Source organism: Squalius cephalus (assembly GCF_949319135.1).
Source record: "Squalius cephalus genome assembly, chromosome: 13".
Lineage (NCBI taxonomy): Eukaryota > Metazoa > Chordata > Actinopteri > Cypriniformes > Leuciscidae > Squalius > Squalius cephalus.
In genome coordinates, this window is record NC_137134.1 from 3,870,733 (window position 1) to 3,890,123 (window position 19,391).

Genomic DNA, 19,391 nt, shown 5'->3' on the forward strand with positions numbered 1-19,391 from the left:
CGCGATATGTGAACGGCCCCGTCTGACATGAAAGGCAAGAACGGTTATTTATTTGGCTTTAGACAGTTACATGAAAATTTAAAAATGAAATGTCATAATTATAATGTTTTGAGAGTTTACTTATGTAATTGTTGCATTAGGCTATGAATTAATGATGTTTATTGATAAGATCTAGCTATTTCATGTCTTTTCATTTAAGTTACAGTAGCATGAACCACGAGTAGTCGAGTAACTCGAGTATTGTTTTGATAAGAAATCGACTAGCAGAAATCAGTAGTCGTGCAACCCCTAATATATATATATATATATATATATATATATATATATATATATATATATTATGGCAAGCCGTTCAGGAAATAATTATATTTATAATATGAAGTCTGAATATATAGAATGAAAGTCTGAATATATATATAGATAGAATGAATGTCTGAATATATATATAGAATGAAAGTCTGAATATATAGAATGAAAGTCTGAATATATATTGAATGAATGTCTGAATATATAAAATGAAAGTCTGAATATATATAGAATGAATGTCTGAATATATAGAATGAAGGTCTGAATATATATAGAATGAAAGTCTGAATATATAGAATGAAAGTCTGAATATATAAAATGAAAGTCTGAATATATAAAACGAATGTCTGAATATATGGAATGAAAGTCTGAATATAGAATGAAAGTCTGAATATATATATATATATATATATATATATATATATATATATATATATATATATATATATATATATAGAATGAAAGTCTGAATATATATAGAATGAAAGTCTGAATATATATATAGAATGAAAGTCTGAATATATATAGAATGAAAGTCTGAATATATATATAGAATGAAAGTCTGAATATATAAAATGAATGTCTGAATATATGGAATGAAAATCTGATCAGCGCCATCTTGTGTTATTCGTCTACTATTTTTTATACACATTTTGAACAATGAGCGAGTAGCAGCAATTTTAAGTAACGATCATCTAATTAACACCCTTGCGAATGCGTGTACGGGCCAAAATACTGGCAACCGTACTCAACATCGTTCTACTGATGAAGAAATGTATTCGCTATTTCATCGCGGAAGAGCGAATGCGGTGAACTTCACAGCCCAGGAAGTTCCTGCTTATCAGGCAAACATTACAGAAAGAAACATGCCTTCTACCTCACAGGGACAACCCACAGCTATCTACAATCTTCACCCGTTCACTCGAAAGGGCCCTAGACATAAGAGGTAAGAACAAAATGAATTGTGGGTGATAAGAGTTTTTGTTATAGCAAAATTCAGAAATATCGGTGAAATGGGTTAAGTATGATTTCAGATGTCGACAATTGTAAATCTTTAAATTTAAAATACATTCATGAGGCTTAAGTAGTTAAACTTTGGAATTAGTAGTTTTGGGTTTTTGCACTGCTGTAGTAATGACATATGGTTGTGCACAAATGTTGTCTATAAACTAGAGAAAAAAAAAGAATTCTTAATATCAACTACATTTTACAATAAATTCATTTAACACAGCTTCCAATTTATAAACAGAAAAGATAACTTAATATAAAGTACATACATATTTAATTGAATTGAATATGTTGATTTTTTTTAATGTTAAGGTTTCAGGCACTAGGCAGTTTACGTCCGGTGGCTCAGTCTTTCACCAAAGAAGTTATTCTCCTGCCAGACCATACATCTACACATGTGCCAAGGCGTGCCAAGAAAGCTTGGCTTTTTGAAAATGGACATATAAAATCTGCCTTAGAATTTGGGTGTGACTGGGACGCTGACAAAGTTATGCAGGCTATAACAGCAGCCTTCCAGCCAGTTGTGGAGGGATGCAGGTAAACGTTAGCTGTGTTTAATCACATTTTTTACTTATTTTATATTTTTGCAGTAAAACTAGTAATATGATAGTTTAATTTGGTGTGTTTGTGCTTTGATAAATATCCCTTGTTGTGATGTAACAAAATTAACAAAATATTGGATTTTGCCAATACATTATGGTTGTAAATATCTAATTATTTTAAATTTATATTCATTTATCTGAATTTAACTGAATTAACTGACCAACTGATATACTGACAGTATCAAAATTTGTATGTGTAGTGTTGTAAACTCAGAATCGAAGACCAGGAGACTTGGTTGTTTCTTCAGCAGGATTGTTTATTGAAAACAAGAGCTGTCGGTAGCTGCAGTCACCAAATCTGAATAAGTAAAATGTTCTCTTACAGTTTATATACATTTAGGGGCAGAAACCAAAAAGACAGGTTTAGGAACCGGTTCTAGACTGAGAGTGCTGCCCACCCTAATTCACTCAGCATATCTATTCAAATGCTGAGACCCGAGTACAGGACTGGCAGGACTCTCTTGTTAAAACACAAAATCCGAGAGCCATTAAGAGTTTCAGTAAAACAGGACTGACCAGAGTCTTTTGCTAGAAAACTCTGCTAATAATAATTTATACCTAACCTTAACATGCTAAATTCAATGTAAACCTAGATTAAACATTTTAATAAATTTGGAATCCCACATTTGCCCCTTTGAGAGTCTTAAAAAAACTCTCGCAAAATACAAATTTAGACACTTAAAAAAGTTAATTATTGTAACTTGTGTAAGTTACAGGCACATAGCAAGTTCAATCTTGTAACTTGTGTAAGTTACAGGCACAAAGCAAGTTCATTCTTGTAACGTGGGATAGTTACAGGCACATAGCATGATCTGTGTTGTTCATCTGTAATTGCATGCTGACACAGAAACAAAACATGCAATTAGGTTGTGTACAACTCTGTATCTGCTAATTGTGGTTCCTTCATTCCCTATTTCTTAATTCATGAGACACCTAAAAGGAACAGTGAGGTGAGGATGGACTAGTGTTTGGGAAGGGCCTATAAGGGAATCTTCACCGCAGGGTTGGCCCCCGAAAGCCTGTTGCTTTCGGTTCTTCCCTGGGCTCCTCACTGGTCCATGTGTCCTATCCTATCCCTGTAGGTGGAGGAACAACTTTACAGTGTGAAATATGAGTCCAGGTTTTCCTTCCCTGACACAATACTGCAGCTGCTGTAATCAACATAACTTGATATGGTCCTTGCCACTTAGGCTCTAATGGTTTGTTTTTGAATGACTTTATCATGACCCATTGACCTGGGACGATTGTGTGTCCACCTTCTGGTGGAGTCTGCCAACAAGACTCAACTCTCTCTTTGGCACTCTGTACTGCCTTTGTGAGGTTTTCACAGTAAGCGATCAGGGCATCTGAGGCAATGTGAACATCAGCATTTCTAAGATCAATCACACCTGGCATCTGCATTGGGCGTCCTGTAATAATCTCATGAGGGCTCAGTCCTACTGATCTGTTAGGTGATGCTCTCATACTACACAGTACAGCTGGCAGTGCTTCAACCCATGACACTCCTTCCTGATGCATTTTGCTTAGCCTGGTTTTGATTGTTCTGTTTGCCCTTTCAACCTGTCCTGATGCTTGTGGCCTGTAGGGGCAGTGAAGATTCCACTTAATCTTCAACATTTTAGACACTTCTTTAACTACCTGTCCTGTGAAGTGCGTACCCTGATCTGAGTCAATGCAATCTGGTAATCCCCATCTGGGAATGAAATCAGTGACAAGACATGTAGCAGTATGTGCAGCTGTAGCACGCCCTGTTGGATAAGTTTCTATCCATCTTGAGAACTTGTCTATTACTACCAAAACATCAGTTTTTCCCTTACAACGAAGCAACGATATGTAATCAACTTGCAAATGACGAAATCGTCCTGGTGGAGCTGGGGTATGTGCTGCTGGTGTAATGGCTGCTGGTACATCATTATTTTTCTGACATGTAACACACCTTTTGGCTGTTTCTGTGGCTACATTTCTGAATTTTGGATTCCACCATTGATTTGAGAACCTGTGATTCATCATTGCTGGACCACTGTGACCCAAACTGTGTATTTGTTGAGCCAAATATGGCAGCAGTGAATCGGGAGCAACATACTTCCCCCCTTTCGTCCAGCAGCCAGATGAATCAACGGTGGCTCCTTTGTCTAACCATGTCCATGCGTCATATAGAGGAACATCTTTGTACAAATCGATAGATTCAGGAGGCAGAATTGTCTTCTGTGCTGTACTACCTGAACACACTTGTACTGTTACATAGGAACAAGCCTGTTTAGCTGCTACATCTGCAAGAGCATTACCTTTAGCTTCTGTAGTGTTAGTTGTGAGATGTGCTTTCACTTTGATCACCGCTAATTTCTTTGGAAGTTTCATGGCAAACATAAGATCTTTCACTAATTCAGCATGCTTAATGGGGGATCCAGCAGAAGTTAGAAACAGTCTGCTTTGCCAAATGACACCAAAATCATGAGTAACCCCAAAAGCATACCTGGAATCTGTGTAGATATTTGTAACTGATCCTGAAGCTTGTGTGCATGCTCTAGTTAAAGCTACCAGTTCTGCAGCCTGAGCTGAAAAATGATCTGGAAGACGACCTGAAGCTACCACCTCAGTGGTGGACGTTACTGCATAACCTGCTCGTCTGTTCCCTTCAATTACTTGAGCTGAACCATCAACAAACAACTCAAATTCTGCATTCTCTATGGGAGTTTCTGCTATTTCACTTGTCGCTGCGTATGTAAGCGTAACACAATCATGAGTCATTTCGCCTTCATCCTCTAACACAACTTCAGTCATTGCAGACATCATACATGTTGAGGGGTTCGTTACTGGTGCACGCTGTAAAACAATGTTCGGGGCTGTGAGAGTAGTTAACCAATTTCCCCAACGAGAGGAAGTGACAGAAGTGACTTTTGCTTGATTCATTAGTGTGGATACTGCATGAGGGCATTTTACATTTACCGTCTGACCTAACACCATTACTGATGAAGCCGGAAGCGCTAGATGAACTGCCTGTACTGCTCTAAGACATGGGCCCATACCTTGAGCTACTATGTCAAGTTTACCAGAATAGTAATGAATTGGACGTAAACTGCCCCCATGATCTTGCATTAGACATGCAGTCATAAAGCCCAAGTGTTCATGGACATAAAGCACAAAGGGTCTATCAGATTGGGCAATTCCTAATGCTGGTGCTTGACATAGTGCTCTCTTCAAATCATTGAATGCTTTGAGGTGAAGTTCTTCCATACAAACAATATCTGAATCTTTACCATGGCCTTTCAACAAGTCATAGAGAGGCTGAGCAATCGAGGCATATTCTTCAATCCACGGTCTACAGTTACCTGCTGTTCCTAAAAATGAGCGGAGTGTTTTAATGGTAGTAGGCAGAGGTATGGCTTTAACCTGTTAAGCTGCAACCCCACTTTTCAAAAATCCCCAGAAATGACATACCCAAACTGAAACAGATACAGTTCATGAACCCTTTGTACTAAAAGCACAAGTATGGTCTCATTTGGAAGCTGACACCTGGCAGTTTATTGTAAATGTAGAATTAATTATTGTCATAATGACAAAAATTGTTATAAATAGCTTCAAAGTTTTGTAAAGTTATTAGAAATTAATTTTAATGAAACATCCTCATGAAAATAAAATTGAAGTTGGCACTGTAGCAATCTAGAAATGCACTACAGCTAAAGCCACATGTCTAAACATTTTATGTTTAAAATCTGAAGATAATAAGTCCAAAACTCTGTATTTAGTTAAATGTTTTTCAAGACCATGTCAGTTGACTTTATTTTGATTTGATGCTAAGATGCTGCTGATGTTTAGTCATCTTCTAAGTCATCCATTCAGTCTTATTGTCTCTATTGTTTTGTGGTGCAAACGAGCCCCATTCAGTCTCAGTCTCCCCCTGCACACATTCACACCTCTCCAGACTGGTTATGGCTCGAAATATGCATTTCTTTTGTCTGCATTATAGTTACTAACGACTGGCTATTCACAGGCTATTCATAGGGTTTCAATCCCTAAATTCTTTTCTCAAAGTTCACCTCACATTTTAAATAAAGAATAAAGAACATTCTTGAATAAAGAAACTTTCAGTAAGCATTAAAAAAAACATAAAAATATAACTTCTAGGTTGCAGGTGCACCTAGGGCTAGCTAGCATGTTAGCTTAGCACACCATCAATACACGACAATTTATGAGATTAAAACCATGTTTGTGCTCCAAACTTACTTTAAAACGCAAGTGGAGTATTTTAAATAATCTTCTGTGATCTAATTTGGCTTCAGATAAAAAAAATCAGACAGAAAATATACTATTGTATACTGTTCTGCACAATGATAGTCTATATAGATTAGCATTACATTATAAATATAATCTATTATTATGAAAATACCTGGCATGTCTTGAAAAACACAGGTAACTCAAATATCATTGCAATCATGTTTATTATCTTCAAAACATCTGTATCTGCATTTTACAGCGCGAACTCTGTAGCTTTGTGTGTATCAGTGACGTCCTGGAATGTCACATGATCATGGCTCTTCTTCATGTTCTATATATGGACTATTATTGTGCATAATAGCGCCCTCAGGCTATTGGTATGAATTGAAAACACAGTATCAGAGTATCCAATCGCTCATAATGATTACATCGACGCATTTGGGTATAAATTCAATAAATATTATTCCTGTCTATAGAAATATGATGTGAATCTATGAGAATATATCAATATTTCTCCAAATCTGCACATTTTTGAACTCATTTTTTCATTTCATAACTCCTGACACAAATTAAGAAATAACTGTCGCTATAAGTTTCTCAGAATACAATAGTGGTCAAATACTGAAACTTGAGTCTTATATCTTTTTAATGATGTATAGTTTGTCGAAGTATAACATTAAATCTGATAGTAACTTTGAGCTATATATTAAAAAAAACGCTTCAGTGCGCCGACGCACTGGTGAGGCTTAACAGGTTAACTGAAGCCGTTCGATCCTGTGTAATGGATCTATTTCCTGCACCAATTGTTTGACCCAGAAATGTGACTTGCTTTTTAGCAATTTGAGCTTTGTGAAAGCTGCATTTGTGTCCTTTTTTATGCAAATAGTCCAACAATGCTGCCAATTCAGTTTGATGTACCTCGTGATCTGTTGAGGCAATCAAAATATCATCGACATATTGGATCATAGTGGACTGTTTTACTGGACATTCTGGGTCACACAAATCACGTCTGACAGCCTGATGGTATATGGTCGGGGAGTTTTGAAATCCCTGAGCCAATCAGGTCCACTGATATTGTTCATGGTCAACTGTGAAAGCTAACCATGGCTGGCTGTCAGAGTGCAATGGTACAGAAAATAATCCATTAGACATATCAATTACTGAAAAAATCTTACAATCTAATGGTAAGCCATTACACATTGTAGATGGATCTGCCACTAGCGGGGTGATTTTATCAATGTTTTTATTGGCTACTCTGTAGTCTATGGTGAGTCTCCATGTCCCATTGAATTTCTTGATTGGCCATATGGGTGAGTTACAGGGACTGTTGGTTTTAACTAGCACTCCTTGCGTCAGCAACTTTTCTACAATAGGTTTGATTCCCTGTATGGATTCCTTACTGATCGGATACTGTTTGGTAACCGGGGGTGGAGTTCCTGTCAGTTTGACTGGTTCTACACCTGTCAATAAACCACAATCATCCTTGTCATTAGCCCAAATTGGATGATTCAGTAAGAAAACATACTCTGGAGGGATTGCATTATTGGTAGAAACGTGTGCTGAGGAAATTTTAATGCTAGCAGATTCTGAGGACATGTCTAAAGTTAGATGTACTTGTCTCAGAAGATCCATGCCTAAAATTGCACCTGTATTCAATGGAGCACATAGCACTTTTGTAGTCAGAGTTTTTGGGCCAAATTGTACCTCTATGGGCGGGGTTTCATACAAAACAGAATCTTCACCTATTACGCCTGTTAAAGAAAGTTTGGTTTTCTTGTACGGGATGTCTAAACCTTTAGCCAATTTTGTAGGAATTATTGTAATCTCTGCACCTGTATCAAGCAAAAAATCAATCTCTTTCTCTTTTATGCTACCTTTCACAAAAATTCTTTTGTCATTATGATGGATTACAGGGGAAAGGTAGCTACTCACAGCCCCAACAATTAGTTTTTTTCCTGTTCTTTTTGTGCTCTTAGAAGAGCCTGAGCGAGCTGTCCTAAAGTTTCAGTGGACACTTGCGGAACTACGTCAGGGTTGTAGGCAGGCTGAGAAGGAGCAGAATTATGCATTCTATTTCTTTTATTATCTTGCAACTTCTTCCTACACTCTTTCTCCCAATGACCTAATTTTCCACAGTAGTCAAGTCAAGTCATCTTCATTTATATAGCGCTTTTAACAATGTAGATTGTTTCAAAGCAGCTTTACAGAGATAAGCGTATAATTTAAGGTAACAGAGACTGTTTTGGCTTTATAGCAGAGTTAAGTTATTTTCCATCTAAAGTTAGTTTTGATTGATTTTCTTCCGTCGCAACGATCATTTGTTATTAAATTAGGGGCCGCTAAGACGACACCATTCCCTCTACACAGACTTTAAACGCGAACCTGTGAGAAACGCTGATGGCGTTCACATGCTGTGACGATGTAGTCATATAATAAGCAATTAAATGTTCATTCATCCCAGATTATCAGTCATCTTTCATTTGTAAAATAATCCGAGTTCATTATCCATAAAAATCAAAACAATGTATATAGTATATGAATGTGTGGTCGTCATAAGATAGCGACGAAGATGGTGACGTTTTGGGGACAGGCCAGTTACCTTTATCTGGATGACGTGCGCTGCTCAAGGAAGTTGAGGTGGCTGCCGGAAGCAATGCAGTGAGTGTCACTCGCAGAGCTCCGCTCGAAGACTCCCGCGATTCATTGTTTTATCCGTGGCTAAAGTGTTTCGTCTGCGTTCTAATCAACCGCTCTCTGGATCATTAAAAGGAAAGCATTGTATCCTCGTTATGGTGTGACTAGGTAGATGGTCGTTGAGACGCTGCAGGGCTAACAGTACGAGTGAGCAGTTCGAAAATCTGGGCGGAATTGACGGATTGGGAGCCTCCAGCCTGTATACTCACGTCTGGGAAGTTTCAGAAAAACGTGGACCAGACTATTAAAGGAAAACGGAGTCGTGAGTACACTACTAGGCCAGTTCTGGATGACTGTTTTCAAGTGACTTGACTTTTGACTTTTGACTTTTTGACTGTTTTCTTTGATCGGGGAAATGTATTTATATGACTATGTGAACTATTGAACTACATGAACTAAACTGTTGGAATTACTGCTGATCTTGTGACTTGAGCTTATTTTGTTTATTTTTTTGTAGCCTTTGTGGGGAACAATTTGTGTATTAATTTCTGTTTTTCTTTTTCCTACACTTAAAACTGTGTTGACATTTAATAAAATACATATTTGAATGAATTCTAGTTGTTTGTCATATTGAATGCAGTAGTGGTCTATTTAAGAGTGTTTTTTTGGGGGGGTATTATTGCATTGCAATTCTTTAAACAGACAGCACAAGACCTTTGTACGTTTTTGTACTGAACTAAATTAATGACAGAAAACCTGTCTGGCACCCCAGCATAAAAAAACCCAAACCAAAGAGTGTGCGAAAACGTTACAATGCGCATTTAGAATGGGTTCTATAGTTATGTGAGTTTGAATATACGCAGGTTTGGAATTCCCTACAAGCCAAGCCTAAACAAAGTACTTGTCTTTCCTTATAAATTTTGATAAAGAATTTTTTCAGTAGTGGCATGTACTTTCTTTTTTTGTCCATCTATTGTCTTGTTTCGTTGGGTTAAACGTAGCTGCTGCTATTCTCACTTGGGTTTTAACATCAGCATCTCTTTCCCATGTAGCTAACCTGTCTGGGTTACTTCTGAGAGTTCCGTTAGCCCACGTAACATGTAGGAATGGCAAGGCTGACCTGTACTCAGCTATAAGACCATCTGCCCAAATACGGATTAGAGCTCCTCTATCATCTAGTACACTTTCAGAATCCTCCACTATTCCACTGAAAATTGCAGCTGCCTGACAAAATCTTTCAGTGTATTCACTTATAGTCTCTCCTTTCTTTTGTACACATCTAGTAACCTTCGACCAATCTATTTTGGGTCCTAAAAGATTCTTTAGGATTTTCAAAACACCTTCTCTCAAATCGCCTTTACTGGCATGTTGCAGTTCGGAAGTAACAGCAGACTCAAAACTGTTGAATTCAGATTCAGTTAGAATTTGTGACATCAGCTGTGTAACTTCTGGCAACGACATGTCGTAAAGACGCATTTTACTGATCAATGCTCTTCTAAATTCAGAAAATTCTGTGCGTGCTGAGGGTAAACTCTGGGATAGTCTCTCGATATCTTTGGGTCCTAGCGCTTTGGTAACAGTTTGTATTTGGACAACAGAAGAGTTGAGAGGAACACTTTCAGTTCCCTCAATTCCCTGAGACCTTCTCCTTGCCCCACACACCTTCACTGAATCTACTGGCTTATCAGTTACTGATTGGATGGCTACATCTGTTTCAAAGAAAGCTTTTAAGTCAGGATAAATGTTATCCGGCTGACTAACTTCTACATCAGTTTTTTCTATAGCTTTGCTGCGGCTCAATTTCTTAGTCAACGAAGATATTCTAGCACGTAGCTCATTGATCTGTTTCTCTAGCTCTAAATTGCGTTTAGACTGTTCTGTAGTTATTGCTAAAACAAATTCTCTGTGACAACAAATAATGCCCTTCACATTGTTTTTGTGGATGCTTGAATGATTGAATGAAACAATGTTTTAAATTCGCTTTCTGACCACAATGGAGTCGCACGACCACCTTTTTCAGTAGTGGGGATCAGTCTGGCATTTTTCCTATACATTTTGTGAATTTCTGTTACCACACAAACAAACACTAAAAACTCCCCTGATCAACAGAGGATACACTTGTTAACACAGCTTAACTATTGTTAACTCTCCAAATGACCAACACTTCACACTTAACCTCCCTGCCTACAGAAAAACAGAGGATAAACCAAAATATTAGCAATTTACTCTAAATTTTCCCTGCCTACAAAAACAGAGGATCAACCAAAATAACTAGCACGTAAAGCTAATTCTTCTCTGCCTAAAGCAAAGGATACCAACTATTAGCACTTGATGCTAACTCTTCCCTAACTTTATAAAGGATAAAACCTTCTCTAGCAAGAGGATGAAACACTTCCCTGGCAAAGAAGAGGATAAACAATATTAACCTGTAATGTTAATCTTCGCTGACTGGCAGAGGATATCTTTCATCTCTAAAAAACTTGTTTAGAGGATAACTTAGTTAACAAAACCCTGCAGTTGTCAGTTAACTCTTCTCTGAACGGCGCAGAGGATAAACACATATACTGGTCTGTAGCGGTTCTTTGAATGGAGTGAAACTCACCAACCCTTGGTTGTAAAGGAAGATTCAGTCTGGAACTCAGTCAGGCTTTGAGATCTTTGAGCTTGAACTTTCAATCTGGAGGAAGCTGGAAAGATTCAGTCTGGTAATCTTTGTTTAGCTGGAAGTTTCGCTCTGGATTCCAAAAGATGCATTCTGGAAAGCAGATCTTTTGTTGAGCTTGCTGTTTCAATGTGGATTCAGGTCTTTGAGCTTGAAGTTCGTTGAGTTTCCTTTTTCTCCATCCGGGTTCACGGCACCAAATTGTTGTAAACTCAGAATCGAAGACCAGGAGACTTGGTTGTTTCTTCAGCAGGATTGTTTATTGAAAACACGAGCTGTCGGTAGCTGCAGTCACCAAGTCTGAATAAGTAAAATGTTCTCTTACAGTTTATATACATTTAGGGGCAGAAACCAAAAAGACAGGTTTAGGAACCGGTTCTAGACTGAGAGTGCTGCCCACCCTAGCATAGCATATCTACCACTCAGCATATCTATTCAAATCTGAGACCCGAGTACAGGACTGGCAGGACTCTCTTGTTAAAACACAAAATCCGAGAGCCATTAAGAATTTCAGTAAAACAGGACTGACCGGAGTCTTTTGCTAGAAAACTCTGCTAATAATAATTTATACCTAACCTTAACATGCTAAATTCAATGTAAACCTAAATTAAACATTTTAATAAATTTGGAATCCCACAGTAGACAAATGGTGTATTGAAACCATACCTTTCCATGTACTGTTGTGTGGTCTTCTAGCTTCAAAATAAGTTTCATATACAGTGTGCTTTTTATTTCGTCAGATTACAAATCTTGATGCCGTGCCACAACAAATTAGTCGAGCCATCCCTGACTTCTAAACAGACTTTAGGTGGAGACCTTCTGAAAAAATTTTTTCATCAGAAGTCCATTTATGTCAGGCCTGACAAGGTCATTTTAAGTGAAGAGAAAGAATCTGTAAGTAGTGCAGAATAATTTTTTTTATTTATTTTTCTATTACAGTATTGTCAAAATTCTTAGGCACCCTAGTATTTTCAGCCTCCAAAAATTGCTATAAGCCAGTTATTAATATATTTTGCTGTGGTGTGTATATAGGAAATATCAATTCATATTTCAAAGTGTAATAATCCAATTCGATTTTTGTTTGCACAAGGACAACAGTTAGTCTGTACCACACAGAGATCTGAACTCACCATCATCAAGTGCATCTGTGATTACATGAATGAACTGAGACAGACTAAATCCAGAAGAACTGTGACAACACCTTGAAGATGCTTGAAGAAACTCACCTGCAAAACTACTTGCAAGTGTACCAAGGACAAAAGCTGTTGAAACACAAACTTTCATATGATTTAGTTAATAGTAGTTAATAGTAGTTAATTGTTAAATTTCATCTATTCATTATTTTTGCAAGCATCCAAAATTTTACGTACTGCATAACTAATAAGGAATTATTGAGGAACTAATAGATAATTATTTATTAACACTTAAGTCACTACTGTTAACTACTAAGGAAGATGTGTTAACTAATTAGTATGGAATAGAATTGTATGATTGTGTTAAGTTTCAGTTAGTTAATCAATAACTAATGAATTATGTCATAACTCTTGAAGAACTAATGTGCAAGAAAAATAACTAAGAAGTAACTACTAATGAACAGTCATACACAGTGGTTACAATAAACCGTTTTATTTTAGCAGTGGAGTGGTGGATGAAGTACACAAATCAAGTACTTGAGTAAAAGTACAGATAACCCAATAAAATATTACTCCAGTAAAATGATAAACTATTGGCCTATTCATTTTCAAAATTACCTTAGTAAAAGTATAAGGTAATTACTTGAAAAGTAAAAAGCACTGATCAATGTTTTTTATTTTATTTTCTAGCCAGTTTTAGTCATTCTTCAGCACTAATAAGAAAGATAAGGGCAGACATTTACTAGGCTATATATTGATCTGCAAATAAGCAAACTTTTTATTTAATTAGCAAAATGTATCATAATGTATGATAACTTATCTATTTTACAAAGGTTTAGATAATACCGTTAATAATGTGTTTTTTACAGTAAGTTTGATTTGAGTCAGAAGTATGTGGTAATTCTGTATTAATTACTAATGAGTTCCCTATATTCTCACTTTAGAATACTGTTCCAGGTTCCAAGTAATTCCTGAAGAATTATCTAATAATTATTTGTTAATTACCAATTAATTTCCTTATATGTTCACTTTAGAATACTGTTTCAGGTTATAAGTAATTCCTGCAGAATTATTTGATAATTATTTATGAATTACTAATAAGTTCCCTATATTTTCAGTTTCCCTCAGTCATTGCCTCAAACATGAATTTACTCAATGGCATTCTATGCTGAGGAAAACAGACACACACAGTACTGTTTTTAAAATATAAAAACTAATCTGAGGTTAGTTTTGTATGACTGTTCATTAGTAGTTACTTCTTAGTTATTTTTAATAAGTAGATAATTAGTAGTAGTTCTTCAAGAGTTATGACAGAATTCATTATTTATTGATTAACTAACTGTTACTTAACACAATCATAAAAATATATTACATACTGATTAGTTAACACAAATTCCTTAGTAGTTAACAGTAGTGAAGAAGTAGTTAATGAATAATTACCTATTAGTTCTTCAATAATTACTTATTAGTTATGCAGTAAGTAAGATACAGTATTCTAAAGTGTTACCGATCTTTCTTCAAGCATATTGGAGATGTTGCCACAGTTCTTCTGGATTTAGTCTTCTGGTTTCTTCTTTTTCTCCAATCGCACATGGACTTGGTGATGTGAGATCACATCTCTTTGTGGTGCACCGGATGTTGTTAGACTCCTTGTGCATACAAAAATCACAATGGATTATTACAATTAATGTCAAAAGAAATGTAAACAATACTTCCTATATAAAATGATTTTCCCTATAGACTCACAAAAGCAAGACATTAAGATTAAATATATTTTTGGGGGGTGAATGAAAGTACTGTATTTGACTTTTGCACAGTACTGTATATAACAGGTGACAATGGCAATACTGTATTTTACTTTGGTACTAGTATGTTGTGACAATTAAAACAAATGTTTGTTTTGTTGTTAGCATAGTGTATTGGAAGCATACATTTACTAAAATTATTATTATAAATGTATTTATTTGCTTCAATTGACAGTCATGTTCTGATGAAGACAGTAGCAACACAAACAAGAATGATTTCAAAGAAACATCGGATCCTGACAAATGTGGTAAATACTTTTATTTACATCCATATACATTTTTTTAAAAAGCTTTTAAATCTACTACATAATGTAATGTTGAAGACATAAATGTGTTCTGTTGCTTACACTCTCATATAAGTAAAATCCTAATAAAAAATTAACCAACTATTTTTCTTTGTTTATACAGTCACTGGTAGTGTGCCTGACATTTCCAAAGAAGTTGTTTCAGCCATCTCCACTGTTGAGGTCCAGTGTCTCTCCAGTAATACCCTTTCCATCTCTGGTGGAGATGAAGTTATTTGGTGTATTGACACTGAAGATATTTGCACCAATGCACCACCCATCTCAGCTGACAACCTCACCATGTCTTCTGTTGCTGCTGCCATTACTATTGATGAGACTCCTACCTTGTCTAGTGGAACATCTGCCATCTCTAGTGGCTACACCCACAGCTTTTCGATTGGTCCTACTATCAGTGGCACTGGACACACACCATGCTTCTCTGCTAGCAACACCTCTGGGGCATCCCATAGTCCCACCCAAACCAATGCACCCAGCACAACCTACAGGTACATGTTCTTTTTATACAGGATTGTCATGGTCAGGGTTTAATGTCAATAGGCCTTGTTTACAGTACAATTTTGTGTTAGAATAGTCACTCAGCAGTAGAAAATGTTATTATTACATCTAGGAAGTTATTTGTCCTGTAGTAATGCAGCTATTTCTGTTAACATCATATGTGTACTGCATTGTCCATTATAAAATACTGATATATTAAATTTTTTAGTACATACCTTGACCTATTTGAGGAAGAATACCTCTCTGATGACGCTGATCTCCAGGAAGTCATTTCAAGGTCCTTAGAGTCCAGCACAAATGAGAGGTCAGTAGAAGATATTATGTAGAAATGTTTAATTCTAATGCATCATAGCAATAGCTTAATTTTCTAGACTCGTAGCAATAAACAGGCTACCACCTAAATGGTTCAGAAATATATTTATGTGTGCACAATATTGTTTTTTTCTTTATCTCATATCAAATCTTTTCTGTGGTTATTGTTTCAACAATATTTATAATATTGTTTTCATTTAATACATTTTTGTTTAAATCATGGTGTAAAAGTGTATAAAATATATAAAATAAAAATATATAATTTTTTGTATGTTACATTATGGGCGAGTTACCATTGACATTGTTGTATTGTTTTATTGTTTATTATTGTTTCAGTGATTCAAGGATGACTTTAGAGAGAATAATGGAGCAGATTGGTTCTAGACTAGAGTAAATAATGACAGCATTGTACACTTCAATATCATAAGAAAAAATGTGTGGGATGGAACATCCAGAGCAATGGGCAGATCCAATTTTTCACCCGAGAAGAAGGTGGATGTTAAGTTTACTGATGACTATGGAACATCTGAGGGTTCTGTGGACAATGGAGGACCTACTCGGGAGTTTTTCTGACTCTGTCTACATGAAATCAAGGACAAAATTGGCATCTTTGAAGGACCATCTAATGCTAAAGTCCTCACATGCAACTCCAAAGGTACACTACTTATAAATTCATATTGATGTCAAGTAAAGGATTTCTTTTGGATTCCTAAATATGTTGTACCTGAAATGATTTAGTAGGAAATGGAAGAATCTTCAAATGTTGTACTTACAATGCTTATTTGAGAAAGGACATTTAAAAGTTCACTCCTTGATAAAAAAAAAGGTTTTACAGCCTCACACAGATAGGTGGCATTGTGACATGATGTTTTCATTTCATTTGATAATAGCGATGAAAGACAATGCATACTTCTATGCTGGCCAGATCATGGCAATGTCAATTGCCCATGGGGGGCAGAGTCCATGTTTCCTGTCTGAACTTATGTATGAGTGTCTTCAAAAGGGCCCTGACAATGTAAAGGTCAAAACTGAAGATATTACCGATGAAGAAACAAGGTCACAGTTGCAGTCGGTAGGCATATTTTACTTTAATTATATTGTATTTTGATATAAATTATTCTTTTTGCATGCACTCATTAACATTGAAGTTACAGCTAATAGTTGTATATCTTCATTCTAAACAATGTGTTTTTGTATATATTTTTAGATCGTACAGGCCCAGACTGATTCACAACTACAAGATGCAGTTGCACAGGCAGCTAGCTTAATCAGTCTTGCTGGTCACAATGTTCGCATAACATTGGAAAACAAACAGGAGACTGCTTTGGATCTGGCTCATTGGTATGTCCTTCAGCGGACCCGTGCACCATTTGAAAGGTATGTTTATATCTGAAAACATAATGTAATTGTACTTTGTCAGAAAAATTAAATATAGTTTTATGGCTGTAAAATGGCAGAAATACAAGAGATAGAAAAGGAAAGCATGTACAAAAAAAAGTTTTGGAGTTGCTAACAAAGTGTGTCAACAGTATAAGAAAATTTAATGATTGACCTTAACTTCCATGTTATAGTGCACCAGTATAGGTGGACATAATAATTCATTGTGGAACCTTATCTAATTAAAAAAGAAAAATACTAGTGCTACATGTTTCAAATCACATAAACTACACATTACAGCGTGTTTCCTTTTTATTAGGTTCAGAGATGGCTTAACGTCTCTGGGTGTCCTAGATGCTCTCCAAAACTATCCTGTTCAGTCAAAGTGCCTTTTTTTGAAGGCTGAAAAGGCCTTAACCGCTAATGATGTGGAGAATCTCTTCCATTGCATTTCAAGCAGAGTGCCAGACCCTGGCTTTCTGGCAAGACTATCTTCAGGACGCTGAAAGTAAGTTTAGTATTTCACACAGTTTTCAACGCAAGACGTTATTTTCTAAATTGTTTTTGGCTCCATCATAGTGGTACATGACAATGGTGGAAAAATATATATTTATATTGCAATGTTTGAATTGGTGTTTATGTACTATAAATACATGAATATAACATTTAAAGCTAATTTTGCCAAAAGTATTGGGTCATCCCCTTACAATGAACAGGTATGACTTCTTTAGTAATATCCATGAGTGCAAATCTTAATATTAAAGTATATAATGATATTCTAGGAAATTGTGTGCTTCTAATTTTATAGCAACAGTTTGGACAGGACCCTTTTCTATTCTAACATGGCAATGCTTCTGTGTATATAAGGCAAGGTTAAAAAAGAAATGATTGATTGAGTCAGTGTGGAAGAACTTGACTGGTCCAACTCCTAATCCTAGCTGAAAACCTCTGGTGTGACTTTAAATGCAGACCTTGAGCCAAAAACTCATCACCAAACACCAGTGACTTGTATATATGGGTACAGTCATTCAGACACTTCCAAAACTGTTGCAACAGAGATGGAAATCAATTTTTAAATACATGAATTATGTTTCCATCTTTGTTGCCACCGTTTTGGAAGTGCCTTTTTCTGTTCTACAGAAGGGGGTGTTCCAATACGTTTGTCCATATAGTGAATGTACAAGTCATTGGTGTTTGGTGATGAGTTTTTGGCTCAAGGTCTACATTTAAAGTCACACCAGAGATGTTCAGCTGGGATTTGGAGTTAGCTTTATGCAGACTAGTCAAGTTCTTCCACACTGACTCAATCAATAATTTCTTTTTGAACCTTGCCTTATACACAGAGGCTTGGAGAAAGATTATTTGCTACAGTCTTCACCAACTCCTATCTTTTATTCTGCTAAATGGCTCTTTATACTCACCAGACTGTTGTTAGTGTTGCATGTGACATTATGAGAAACCCTTTTGAATATAACTACTCTTATAACACTTTTGCATTACTCCAGTGGTATCATTTAACATAGTCATCATTTAATTGTGGTACTCTCTTTTTATGTTTTACAGTTTAACAATGTCTCTCTGGAGGATGTTCTTGTTTTCTTCACTGGATGTGATAGCATTCCAGCACTGGGTTTCTCTCCAAAGCCAAGTCTTGAGTTCATTACCTGTTCCCGATTTTCCAGTGGCCAATACTTGTGAAAATATTCTACGCATACCAGTTCATTCAGTGTACACTGCTTTCAGATCTGACATGGATTTTGCAATACGCAATTCACCAGGATTTGGAAGAGCGTGAGAGGTAATATTTTCGAGGCATGTAGAGCTTGAGTTATGTTAGATTGTTTATGCTATTGCTGTTATTTCACTTTGTTATTCATTGATACCAAAATTCTGTATTTACTGTAACAACACATAAAAAAAAAAGTTCTTCATTACATTTTAAGATGTATTTCAAGCTATATGTTCCAGTCTTCTAACCTGAACAACCATGTTCCCCGGTTTCATTGCTATGACAGAATTGTTATTTCTTTATAGGCTGTGTATGGCTTTCTTTTAAATAAATGTTTTTCTGTTCCTACTTTTTATGCACTGGCTTATATTTTTTTAGTGTCTACAGTGGTGGGACTTGTGCATCCAAGACTTTAAGTGTAACATTTATTCTAATTTTATATAATATACTGTAGTTACAAAATTACAGTACACAAAACTACATAAAATGAATGTATTTAATAACTTAAAATACAGGTTTCACCTTGAACAACAGGGTTAAGTTACAACGTTTACAAGGATACATCATAATATGCACTATTTATATGGTGATAATGTTCAATGGTTCATCATGAAAGAAAAGTGTATTTTGTGTTTAAATCATAATTTTACGTGCTAATGCCCTTTTTTTCTGTCACCACAATAACTTCAATATGATAAACATTACCAAAATTACTTAGCAGACTAAGTATTTATTTCAAGCAAGTTACATGCTGCGAAAAAAAGTTATATTCCATGATTTCCATCGTCAGTCAAGGGATTAACTGGGA

The 19,391-nt window shown here is 36.0% G+C and overlaps 1 protein-coding gene across 1 annotated transcript; it reads left to right on the forward strand.

The window, feature by feature from the left end:
* Nucleotides 1-979: 979 nt before the first annotated feature.
* LOC307170337 (uncharacterized protein) lies at nt 980-17,300 on the forward strand. The gene is made up of 10 exons (XM_079891435.1): nt 980-1,252; nt 1,627-1,851; nt 12,168-12,321; nt 14,541-14,613; nt 14,774-15,155; nt 15,374-15,469; nt 15,814-16,132; nt 16,368-16,549; nt 16,685-16,854; nt 17,174-17,300. Exons 1-7 carry the CDS (start codon nt 1,080-1,082, stop codon nt 15,869-15,871), a joined length of 1,161 nt encoding a protein of 386 aa, XP_079747561.1. The 5' UTR covers nt 980-1,079; the 3' UTR covers nt 15,872-16,132; nt 16,368-16,549; nt 16,685-16,854; nt 17,174-17,300.
* The last annotated feature ends 2,091 nt before the right edge of the window (nt 17,301-19,391 follow it).

Coding starts and splice junctions, on each gene's coding strand:
- LOC307170337 (XM_079891435.1), top strand. CDS start 1,080: ATGTATTCGCTATTTCATCGCGGAAGAGCGAATGCGGTGAACTTCACA. Junction 1,852..12,167: donor CCAGTTGTGGAGGGATGCAG/GTAAACGTTAGC, acceptor TTATTTCGTCAG/ATTACAAATCTTGATGCCGT. Junction 15,156..15,373: donor GCACCCAGCACAACCTACAG/GTACATGTTCTT, acceptor TAAATTTTTTAG/TACATACCTTGACCTATTTG.